At 46.6% G+C, this 12,274-nt stretch overlaps 3 protein-coding genes across 3 annotated transcripts in view; all 3 read right to left on the bottom strand.

The window, feature by feature from the left end:
- The window catches only part of DUS4 (tRNA dihydrouridine synthase), a gene marked incomplete at both ends in the record, with an annotated part of 3,321 nt that extends 2,598 nt beyond the window's left edge, over positions 1-723 (bottom strand). The window contains one exon of the mRNA XM_018854041.1: positions 99-723. Within this exon, the coding sequence (XP_018711557.1) occupies positions 99-723 (625 nt within the window). The remainder of the gene's footprint in view (positions 1-98) is intronic.
- A 564-nt stretch (positions 724-1,287) lies between these two features.
- Positions 1,288-3,306, bottom strand: BDF1 (chromatin-binding protein; the record flags this gene model as incomplete). The annotated part of the gene is made up of 2 exons (XM_018857356.1): positions 1,288-2,949; positions 3,061-3,306. The coding sequence occupies 2 exons, from the start codon at positions 3,304-3,306 to the stop codon at positions 1,288-1,290; spliced, it is 1,908 nt and encodes a 635-aa protein (XP_018711556.1).
- Positions 3,307-4,554: 1,248 nt separating this feature from the next.
- BRE1 (E3 ubiquitin-protein ligase) lies at positions 4,555-6,594 on the bottom strand (the record flags this gene model as incomplete). The annotated part of the gene is made up of 1 exon (XM_018857456.1): positions 4,555-6,594. The coding sequence occupies one exon, from the start codon at positions 6,592-6,594 to the stop codon at positions 4,555-4,557; it is 2,040 nt and encodes a 679-aa protein (XP_018711555.1).
- Between the last annotated feature and the right edge of the window lie 5,680 nt (positions 6,595-12,274).

Below are 12,274 nucleotides of genomic sequence, written 5' to 3'. Positions count from 1 at the left end.
GCCCCGCACGGCCATGACGCCGTCCACGCCAGTAAAGTCCGCGATCTTCGTGGCATCATCGAACAGGAAACAGTCGCCGTTGGCCACCACAGGCACACCCACGGACTCCTTGACCAACTTGATCGCGTCAAAATTTGCTGGCACAGACAGCCGTGTTGTTTTCGTCCGTCCGTGCACTGTGATGAAGTCCACGCCCGCAGCCTCGACCATCTTGACAAACCGCACCGTCTCGTCGAGATTGCTGTGGATGCGGATCTTGGTTTCGAGACACACACGGTCTCCGTACTTGTCTTTGACAGCCTTGACCATGCTGGCCACGAGCTCGGGCTCCGACATCAAAGCAGCGCCGATACCTTCGCGCACCTGTTCGCGGATCGGACACCCGCAGTTGAGCCCGATTCCATCGACGTACGGATGGATCATCTCGACAAACTTCAAAAGATCTTCGACATTGTTGCAGCCGACCTGCACGATGACGCTGCGGTCCCGCTCGTTGGTGGTGAAGTCGCTGATACGAGCGGTCTCGTTTCGGACAAACTCCCGGGCCAAGATCATCGGCGTATACACGATGTCGGTGTTGTAGTGCCTGACCAACTCGCGAAACGGGAGCTTCAGGTAACGCACCATGGGACCGGCAATATAAGCCGGACGCCCATTTAGCGCCTTGCACGTTTTGAGGATGAAGAGCGGGTTGTGCTTGGGGTTTCTGGCGGGGAGAGACATGCTGATTTTGATGGGTGCTGTGGCGAGCAGAACTAAGTGCGTGGCAACAGTGGGGGCTATCGTGAGGTTGTGTTTCTTGGGATCCGGGACAGTGGGTACTCTTTGAGTAAATAGAATGTGTGCGCTGCTTCAACTTAATAGAAGAAGGCTCACATTTAATGTAGGCTCACGGCGTCCGATGAGATTCTCCCATCGCATATCGCGGACGCGCCTGCCAAATACGGGCAAGATGTCCGCGAGACTTGGATAGTGGTTTCGCGTGGCGCAATACATGCATCCATACATATTACTTTTAATCGGAACTCTCTTCTCTTCTGGTATAATTTTGCCTCTTTTTTATTATAATATGTTTTTGATTTTCCTCCTCAACTGAGTAACCATTATAGTACAAGATATTATGTTACAAATGGCTGCGGCTTCATTGCTCGGTAGAGCAAGAAGATCCACTGCCGGCACCTTCACGTCAACCTCTCCAAATTCAAGTTGACCAGCATTCCCTCTTCCAACTCCGTATTCACACCCGTTGGAAGTTCCCCCTGTTTCTCAAATCCCATGACGCAAATATTACTCCTCCTCGGAAGACTCAGACGACAAGTCGTCCTCAGACGATTCTTGCGCAGGGATACTGTTGAGATCAAACGCAGCGGACGCCGCGCCGTTGCCGCCTCTCTCGGCATCATCAAACAATTGGAGCTGGGACCGCAACTGCTCCAACTGGTCAATGTTGCCAGCGGAGTAGGTTGATTTCTTCTGCTTCTTCATGGCCATGCTGGCGGCCTTCTTTCCAAACAAAAAGTTATAGAGCTTCAACACCGTGCGGTCTTCCAATTGGTCCATATCCAACTCAACTTCTTCTTCGTCACTGATGACAATGTCATCCTTGATGATCTTAATCAATGCCTGCAATTTCTTGTCGTTCAAGGTGGGCACAGTCTCACTCACTTGTTTTTTCATTTCGTAGGTCACCACTGGCTGGTGCTCTGCTGCGTGATCTGCGAAAGAATTCGATCTTGCCCTCTTCTTGTTCTTCTTGGCGTTCTTCTTCTTTCTCTTGGAATCCCTCTGCTGCTTCAACTTGTCCAAGTGCTGCTTTTTCAACTCATCAAGTTCTTTCTTCATCCGCACCAATTGATTTTCGAGGAACTGGATCGCTGGAACATTGGACAACATCTCTTCACTGATCTCGAGGTCGTCTTCATCATCCTCATCACTCGAGTCGTCCATATCCGAATGCGGTGGCGTCGCAACAGGAACGGGCTTGCTCGCCCATTTCTTGTTGAACATCTGTTCGAGCTTCAGGCCCATGGCGTGCACGTCGTTGCCCTTGGGGTTGAAAAGATAACAGTTGGTAAACACTAGTCTGACATCCTTCTCGAAATCGTCTCCGTTCTCGTACTGGTTGTTTGCGAGCTTGGTTTGAATGGTACCCAAGTCCATAGGGTTCTTCACAATTCCCGTGTAGTTAGGAATGTTAAGGCCTATAGGATCCACGGGTTGCAAGAACGGGAAGTTGATGTTGAAGTGCTTCTTTGAGGTCATCTCCCGAATGACCTGGTTGCAGAAACGCAACTCGGCCGCGTACTTCTTCTTTCTTGGACGGACATCATATGGCAACTCCTTGGATCTTGGCGGGTGGATCGTTCTCTTTGGTCTGTGCGCAGCCACCGATTCTTTCTTGGACTCCTCTAGGACGTTTCTGCGCCTAGAGTTTGCAGACACAGGCACAGTTGCGGAGCCGTTCACAGCCAATACTTTGGGAGGAATGTTGAGCATGTGTTTCTCGAACTGCGCCTGGATGTTTCTGGCCATGCGCGAGATGCCCGACGTCTCACCGTTGAACTTGACACAGTTGTTGACCATAAGATTGAAGTCGTCCACAACTTGCAGGGGGTCTTCGTACGCGTTGACCACGGCCTTTCTTTCGATGGTGCCGAGGTCCATTGGCCGCTTGATGTAGTTATAGTACAACGGCACGTTGAGCCTCACCACGTCCACAGGGTGGAGAAACGGCCCCGCATCTTTCAACCGCTTGATAGCTTTGATCGTGTTGAGAACAAACTTGTTCTGATGCTTTGGCATAGGGTTTTCCGGGAGATTGTTCATGTCGGGCTCGGTCGGTGGCTTGGGCGCCGGCGTCATTTTCGACTGGTCCAGGAGTGAATCTCCTGCCGCACCGAAGTCGCCGTTTTGATCGCCATTGGGTTCCAGGGGAGTGCCGTTCTCGGGCTTGGGCGCTTCGGATCCGGGTTCTTCGGCCACTACTTCCTGGGTCTTAGACGCGTCTGCGTTCTTTTCGTCCGAGGTTGTCTCGGTAGTTTCGGTCTTGGGCTCTACGACAGTTGCCTCTTCGGGATCGCCGGTTTTTAGCTTCTTCGCAGAGCCTTCGTCCTCCATATCATCATCTTCTAACTTGTGTTTCTCTGGGGAGGGCGACGGGTTGGGCGGCGAGAGAGGCTTTTCAGGCACCTCGGTTTCGACACGTGACGAGTTCTTGGCCTCCACTTGATCAAAGACTTCAGCCAGGGGCGTCTGCACTGGTGTGTTGGCCTCTGGGGCAGAAGTGGCCACCGGGTTCTCAGACATGGCGTGTGGGCGAGGTCACGTGCAGACAGGAAGTGGGGCGAGGTTGAGAGAGCACCCGTACACCAAGGGAAAAAGAAAGAAACAAAGTGAAACCACAAGTCGGGGCGTGCGAAGGATTTCGGGGGAATAGCCAATTAAAAGCGCGGACGAAAGGCCGGGGTCGTGCTGTACACAATGAGGGTAGTTGGCGGAAGGAATAAGGACCCAAAAAAGTGCGAATTTTCGTGCTCACACTTCTCAGGAAATCCCAGTTTATTTATATATCTGCCGCCAATTGCTGGCGCGACCGCTCCCAATTGTGTCCGTTCGGCATTCTTTCGCCTTCGCACGCCCCGACTGCAGGCTGGCTGCAAACTCGGTGCTGGAAGCGAGTGTCTACGGGTAATGACAGCTATAGAAAAATGCAAAAACAAGCGGGTCTCCAGACCTTCTTGTGCCTGAGTCTTCGGGCCACACAAAACACGTGCTTCGTCTGCCGCGGCTCAAACTCCTCGCGCCCGGGCCGGTCATGCGCGGGAGTCGCCGCGTTTCTTTTTTTCTTTAATAGGCATGGCTGTGACGACTACAGCCGGAGGCAAAGCCGGTTGCGACACGTACACCACAACGTCTGCTAAAAAAAAAAAAGTGGCATCCCAAAGATAGCGGGATGTGCCGCCCACAAAACAGGTTTTGTTTTCTTGTTTGCGTGTTGCCGCTGAACTGGAATCCCGCCCTGTTTGATTAACGGCAGGCAAACATAGGCATTTTGGCCTGATGAGGTTGGTGGTACAAAAACAAGTGGTGGCGCTTAATCTCCAGGGAGTACGCTTTGCCCCCTACCTGTTTCCTCCCGGATTCCGTCTTGCCATGGCGCGGCCGGGTAACCCGCGGGAGTGCACATAGGAACCAGCACTTTCGCGCCCGAATTGCACCTTGACCGTTCATGGCGATATGTGAGCAGATATAAGCCCAGCAGTTTCGGTTGTTCTTGATTCACTGGGAAAAGGGGAAATCTCGAATCTCATGGTACGTTGAGTGGAAGCACCGCTGAGACCCGGAGACTTTTTGGACTTCTCTCTATTCTTTCGTGCCGGACTGCTCTGCCTTCTGTCCATTGTATTTGATGTGGAACGAATGTTTACTCTGCGGAGACGTCTGCTGGTACCCCCACAAATTCCCCTGCTCCCATGTCTCAGATGCCGCCAATTTCAAACAAAGTAGAAACACAAGGAAAGGCGCGTAGTATAATACATTTGGGCAGTCAGTGGTCTATAAATGGATAGAAAGGAGGTCATTGGAAGAGAAGCCCTTGTTGCAAGTGGGGCACCTTCTGAGCCTGGCGGCAAGCCGCTCTTGAACACACCCGTCGCAGAAAACATGGCCGCATGCGGTGATGGCGGTGTTCTTCCAGTTCTTGGAGCACACCGAACACTTGGTGATGGACCTCAAGGCCTCCAACTGCTTCTCGTCCTCTTGGAGAATGGAGGATGTGTTGTTCTGCTTGTACTTTGCCAACAAGTTCTCGGTGGCCCGAAGCTTGGCCTCGAGCTTACTCTCTTTTGTTTTTTGTACGCCGAGCTCGGCAGCGGCTTCAGCGCCTTCTTTCTTTGCCTTGCCTAGCTCCTCCTTGAGCAGATGAATTTCCTTCCCGGCGTGCTCGCGCACCTTGGTGAATTTCTTGATCGTCTCTTGCAACTTGGCGTTTTCTTGCATGGAGCTCTCCTTGATGGCGCGGTACTCGTCCACGCTTTTGGTCAACAAGTCCACTTTGCTCACGTAGGTCTTCTCTAAATCACTGAGCTTAGTGACCAACTCCTGCGACTTGGCCACCTGGCTTTTTAACACCTTGTTTTCCGCCGTCAACAGGTCCTTCAATCTCATGCTGGCAAAGTACTTTTGGTCGGCCTTGTTTTTTTCGATGTTCAACTTCTTCATCAATCCTTCTCTATCGGCCACCTCTCGAAGTCTGGCCAAGTTGACTTCTCTTGTGCTTTGGAACGCCTTCTCAATGTCCTTGAGCTCCTCGTTCAAGACATGCAATCTTTTGATGAGTTCCGGCTTTTCGAGCAGTTCGAGGCTGCCCGCGCTGTTGCTGTCGTAGGCTTTCTCCTTCTGCGCTTCCAAGCTCTTGAGCCTCTCGTTCAATAATTCGTTAACTTTGACGAGCTCCTCGTTGGTGGCTTTGTTTTCGGCTTCCAGCTTCAACACAATTTGCTTTCCTAGAAGTTCGTCGCGGACTGTGCGTACTCTGACCAAATCGCTCTCAGCCTTCGTGAGTAGTTCCTTCAAGCGGTGGTTTTCCTCCTCCAACTCGCGGCTGACGCTGCGCACGAAATTTCCTTCTTTCTCGTCCGAACACCTTAGTTTGTTGGTCAATTCCTCATTGATGGACGTGACTTGGGCTGCGTATTCTGCCAAAGAGTTTTTCTGGTCGAGAAGTGCCAAATAGCGCCGCGACTTGAGCAAATCGGTGTCGTCCAAATCATTGAGCTTATGGGTGAGATCCAGCACGGAAGCCTCTGCTTTGGCTTGGTCACTCAAGGCCAGACTTAGGCGTTCCTCTAGCGACTGATTGCCTGCCTTTATCTGAGCAAGTTCAATCTTCAAATCCTCTAGTTCGTGCTTCTGCGCGAGGTCCGGCTGCAGATTGGCCTCCAGTTCTGGGTCCTTTGATGTGTTAGCTTGTCCGTTGCTGGCAGGCTGCGGTTCCTCTGTTTTGATGTGATTATTAGTGGAGACGCGAAGCAACGTCTTGGACTCCTTTCGGTCGTTTTCTTTCAATGCTTCGTCTAACAGTAGCTGCAAATGGGCGATTTTTTCTTTCAACTCACTTTGAAGCTGTTCGGCTTTGTCTTTGTCAGTCTTCAATGTCAAGATGTCGGAGAACTTGACCAAGTTTTCTTCTAGGGTAGCAGAGGCAGGCAACAGCAACAACGCCACCAAAGTGGAGCGTCGTTTTTCTAGAATCAGCTCGATCTCGTCCTGTGGGAGCGAAAGATCAAGGGCTGCCACGGTTTCGTCGTCCTGCTTATAGGCAGAAACAACCAGTTTGTACCAGTTTTCTAGAAGCAGGTGAACAGCCAAAAATGCCAGGTAGCGTTTCTCGTGCTTGGAGATTTCGCGCTGGAACTCGTGAGCTTGTAGTTTGTAAAGATTCATCTGCCGCCAAATGGCTTCTTTCTTGAAATACACCACATCCTGCTGCGTTAATGGCCCGTCTTCACTGAGCTGTTGAAGCGGTCTTTTCGCCGGCAGTTGCGGCAAGCTATCGACGGCACTAAAGTGTCTTTTCTTGTCGTTATCCGCCATATGTGATGTAAGATATCTAGCTGTGAGGCCTTTGTTATTTGTATTCTATCTAGCAGAGAGTATGTGTTGAAGCACACAGAAGAGGCTTGAAAACAATAGATGGGAGCAGAGAATGTCACTTTTGCTGGTAGAGACTCACCGGTCAAAGCTGGCCAGAGATGCCAGAAAGCACAAGAGGTGAAATGGGTGGTGAATGTGTGTTTCGACCGAGCCCCGAATCTGCAATGGAGAGAGGATAATTTTTGATGCTCGAGTGTGTTTTCGCTCACGCAGAAGCCGTTTAGAGCAGCGCACGACCGCCAAAAGGCGTTTTGGGGCAGGGGACGCGCGAATCGTCTGGGCCGTCCCAAAAGAGAAATGTGCCAGCCGCGACAAGATGAGGTTTGGGGTGGTGACGAGTTTTGGGTCATATAAGATGGATATCATGACTTTGGATTGGTTTACTTGGGAGCTGTTCAAGTGAAGGGCCATGTTGGGTTTTTTTACTGCAACATTGGGCCTGCAGGTAGGCTTTAAGTCATCAGGCTTCAAGGTATAAGGCTTTATCCGATGAGGCTTTAAGTTATAAGGCTTTATCTTATGAGACTTTATCTTATGAGACTTTATCTCTTAGGGTTTTGACTTTTAAGATTTTCAAGATTTTCAGAAAGAGGCCATGTAAGCGTTGGAATTATCATTGTGGATGCTTTTTGGACTTCGGCATTAGTTCTAGCTGAAGGCGGTTTAGGGGTCTTGGGGCATGGTTTGGAAGTCCTCTTTCAATCAGGCTCCATTTTTTAGGCCCATTTTTAGTCAGACTCTATTATCCGATAAGATCAATTTATAACGAGACCCGCAGTTTAGATGAGGCCTCATTTCTGCTAAATTTTTGCCTCACAGGAGACTATTTTTAATGAGGTCCTAGTTTCAGTGAGGCTCAATTTCTGGACAAGACTAATGATGAGTCCATTTTCCGCTCGGCTCTATTGCGAAAAGTTTCTGATTTCAGATAAGGCAATACCTACCGCAGTTTTATTTCAAATTAGGCTTTAGTTTCAATAAGGCAAATTTCACTAAAGGTGTAGTCTCAGTAAGCCTCCGTCATGAGGAAGACCCTAGTTCGAAACAGCCCTTCCAGTTAGACCTATTTCAGTTTGGTCTCTTTCCAATCCGGCACATTCTCAGTGATGTTTTCAGCAAGGCCAGATTCCAGTGAGCTCTATTTTCGGAAGGCCCTATTTCCGAGAATGTTTTTTTTATTGAGGCTCTTTTAAGATCCAATTTTTGCAGGACTCTCATCTCAGTAATCTTCAGTGGAGCGAGTTAAGCTCTATGTTGATTACAGGTCAATTTGAGATTTATTTCGAATAGAGCTGGTATAGCTGAAGTGAACCGTTATATTATTTAAAGAAAGTTTGCGAGGAAAAACAGCTTGGGACAATAATAAGTAGGTTTCGCGTTCGACAGAAATCAAATGTATCTACATTGTCTCAATTTCTTTGAATTCCACTGGTCTCTCCATCAATTTCCTCATCTATTCTTTAGTGGGCTATTTGAGGAAGTGAAAGCAAATCCTTACCTTGCCAAGTATGGTAACAACAACCAAGCTGAAGGTTTCGGATTACTATCCTTGAAAGGATATTGGACATGACCTGAGCTAGATATCCAATGTTGGAATTCTGGATTCTTGGTATTGGTTGTGTCAGATTTCACAAGTATTGTTCTGGACTTCAAGTAGCGGGGAACCTATCTCTAACCCATTCTATTTGAAATATTCCAAGAGCCCAATTAAGCATTTTCCTTATAGCAGCCTTCTGAGGCCACTAAATCTATTACATAACTAAATCTACCGGTTGAAGTCCCAGAATGAAAACCAACAGATCAAGCTTGTTGGGAAAAGTGAAATGGGCCCCCTATATTCCACATTTTCTGTTATGGAGACACTGGAATAACTCACATGTGGTGTCTCTCTTGATGATACTGATACCACTGCTGATGTTTCTATATCATAAACAGTCATGAAATGACCACAAGACTAATGATAAAAGTGTCAAAGGATGCTTCTTTTGTATTCAATTTTTTTTACTTGGAATGTTGCATGGCAGCCATGTTTGTAAATGAGGGAGATGAAAAAAAAAAGAGGATTGTCCAATAAAAATTCAAGCTTTTATGATGGCCGGTGTCCTTCTTGTCACATTGTGCTTTAGGATTTCAAATTCTACCACGAATAAACGGTGAGATATGCGGAGAAGCGAAATGGGTCTTGGTGTGAATATTCACGGGGTTCCTTGTCATGTTTACTTCTACACTAGAACTATGAGAAGCCAAGCCTTTGAAGTCCTGAGTATTTTCACTACAAGCAAATGAAAGCCGTAATATTCAAACCTGGTCTTGCTGGGGGCTCTACAGAGAAGAAATTTCAAAAGAGTCAGGATAATAGGGGTTTCCAACACGGTAACTCTCTTTTTGATTCATCAAAGGAGAATTGAGTTTGTTCCAATTTCTCTGGTTTTCTCCGTGTTAAGATGTTCACTATTAAGATTCTGAGACCAACACTCAGTTGTCTTGATAAGTATGTTATCATTATTTTGGTCATAATCTTTCATTTTTTATATTCAGCCCATTTTGGTTGTCTATGAAAATTCATTGAACGTTAGGTATTTGCCCCTATCCGGGCCATGTTGTGAAGCGTCACCTAGGTTGCGCAAGACTCTATGAGTTTCAAGCTTTTCTCTGTTTTGAGTCGAGCCCTATTTTTAGTCAGCCCTATTTTCAGTGAGACTCTTTGGCAAGGCATTTGGTAAGCTCTAGTTTTTTTTTTCAGGTTTGGCGTTATTTAGATTGTCAGATGAGCGTTCTGCTTGAAGCGGAGTGTGTTGTTTGAGTATTGCAATGGTTTAATTACTCTGACGGTTAAATCTCCTATCTCCATCGAACTTGGTAGTACCTTGAAATAAACTGAGGGTTTAAAAAACGAACGGCGATGTATATTTATTCTGCATTTGAAATCCTATTTAGTTGCCTCAAAATGATTCATTTTAAATATTCAACCTTCTTACGCATTTTCCCTGTTTACAAGATGCACATGAATCACGGAACCCTGACTCATAGATTGGCCTTTCGAAACTCCACGCTGTCCTCATAATTGTGAAGAATAGCCTCCAATTCAGTTGCATTCTCACGGAAGAAAGTCTCGTAGTCGTTACCAAACTTGCCTAGTATCTCAGCTATTTCAAATAAGTCCATGCCCATTTTCTCAGCCTCAGAAGTTGCTCATGCAACCAGAATTTTCATGAAAAATAAACACGATAATCGTAAAACTAAAATTCCGAGCTACTACAGAGGACCAAGAAGCTATTTGGAGCCCAATCTGTTTGAAATTGCCATCAATCCAGCCTCCTGTGACCCCGTCGTAACCTGCGACAATTTTGGAGGCAAAATACCGGTCAATGCGTCAGCAATGATACCTCCGAACCCATGAACAACTCCCGAAACACTGTGATTATCAATTCCAACCCAGTGATTAAACCCAATAAGAAGTCTGCACAAGAAACCATTATAATAGACGTGAGTGCTGGTTCGACTGATTCAACTTAGTTGAGATATTCTGACTGAGTAGAACTACCGAGTCTTGGTTTATCTATTTCAACTTGGTTGGGTTCTTTTCCTTTATTTGGATGTGTTTAGCGTAGTTGGACTAAATGTGTCATGGTCGTACCAAGATTTTCGTTCTGACGTAGCTGGACTGTTTTTGATTAGACTGTTAGGTTTGGTCCCGAGAATAACATAGGTTTGTTCTGTCTCGGTTCAACTACACTATCATGGTCTAATTACTCTGTCAAGGCTGAAATAATTTGTCTTGGGCTAACTTGTCTCTCTTCATGTTAACTTCCATCCCTCTGTTTTCGTTCGAGGTTAATCTCATTCGGCATTATAAAACCTTTTACTTTCACTTAGGTTTACTTTGTCCGTTGACATTCATTAAGGCTTATTTTATCTGTTTACTTTCATTCAGAGTTGATCATACTCGGAATAATTCAAACAGTGTACTTCCATCAGTTTAATTCCTCCGTTTACTTTTATTCAGGGTTAACTAATTTGGCATATTCCACACATTTTACTTCATCCGTTGACTTCATCCGTTTACTTTCATTCAGGCTTACTCCATCCGTTTCTTATCACATGCTACTCTAATTCGGAATATTTAAAAGAATTCATTTCATTCGTCAGGTTCAGTCCATCCGTTTACTTTCATTCGGGGTTACTCTCACTTGGCATGCTTCATACAGTTTACGTTTATCCATTTACATCATCTGTCTACTTCTTCTGTTCACTTCCTCCGTTCATCCATCCGTTGGCTTTCATTCAAAACACTTCTATTCAGCCTTCATTCAGACTCACTCCGTCAGTATTACTCAATTCGGCATTTCGCATGCGTCGTTTTCTCCCAGATTCGTTTCCAGGGCCTAGGACCAGGACCAGTGAGGCCAGTCGTCGGCCCCGACATACAGCTACAGCCCCAAGCCACGCTCCCTCAGATCCACTACCACCAAGAATTTTAATAATACGCAAATACCAACACAGCCAGGGCGCCCAGAACCGTCCCGACTCAATGTGATTCACGTCTATGTCAGGAATTCACACCATGTGCGGAAATACATCTATGTCGCGAATGCACGTCCATGTTCGGAATTCACATATATGTCAGGAATTCACATATATGCTTGGAATTCACATTCATGTCTGGATTTACATCCATGTCTGGTTTCACATAATGTCAGGAATTACATAATGTCAGGAATTCACAACAACTCTGGATTCACACCATATCTGGAACTCACATCTATGTCTGAAATGTCCATGTCAGGAACTCACGTCCATGTCAGGAATGACATCCATATCTGGAATTCACATCCATGTCAGAAATCCACATTCACGCCCATATCTGGAAATCACTTCCATGACTGGAATTCACGTCATTTCTGGAATTAAAATTATGTCTGGAATTCACATCCATATCTGGAATTCACATCCATGTGTGGAATTCACACATATGTCAGGAATTACATCCATATCTGGAATTACATCCATATCTGGAATTACATTCATGTCAGGAACTCACACCATGTCATTAATTCATCCTTCATGTCAGGAATTCACGTCCATATCTGGAACCACACCATATTTATCTGAATCCACACCATATCTGGCTCCACATCTGGCTCCACATCTGGATCCACATGTCGTGGTGTAATTTCCCAGGCACAACACGGGTACCTTGACCGTCTTTCATTGGTTCCCCTAGAGAACGGCCAGCAAAGACTGCTGCAATTGCGGGCTCTACAAACAAATTGAGTCGTACGATGACAAGGTGAGTGGTGACTCCAACGGAATTCCCTGGGACATGTACGCAATATATATTGGCCAATGCTACGTACTACTCGTTCCGCGGTGGATCCCCAGGAAAAGAGCACAGACCCTTCATGTCCACAATTCCCTTGGCCCACATCGGCTTACCAAGGCTGCCGATCTATAAACTACCTGCTTCAGTCAAGAACAGGCCGCCTGGCCCATATTGTTTTTCTTTCCAGGCCCATTCTCCTTCCCTAAAGAATAAAGCTATAACTAATATATCAAAATTATTAATAATATAATATGTATTAGATGGTATAGATGATATTTCATTATGAGTTATAATATT

This window comes from Metschnikowia bicuspidata (assembly GCF_001664035.1).
Source record: "Metschnikowia bicuspidata var. bicuspidata NRRL YB-4993 chromosome Unknown METBIscaffold_3, whole genome shotgun sequence".
Taxonomy (NCBI): Eukaryota; Fungi; Ascomycota; class Pichiomycetes; order Serinales; family Metschnikowiaceae; genus Metschnikowia; species Metschnikowia bicuspidata.
The sequence above is the reverse complement of the archived record's forward strand: the minus strand, read 5'-3'. Positions and strand labels throughout refer to the sequence as shown.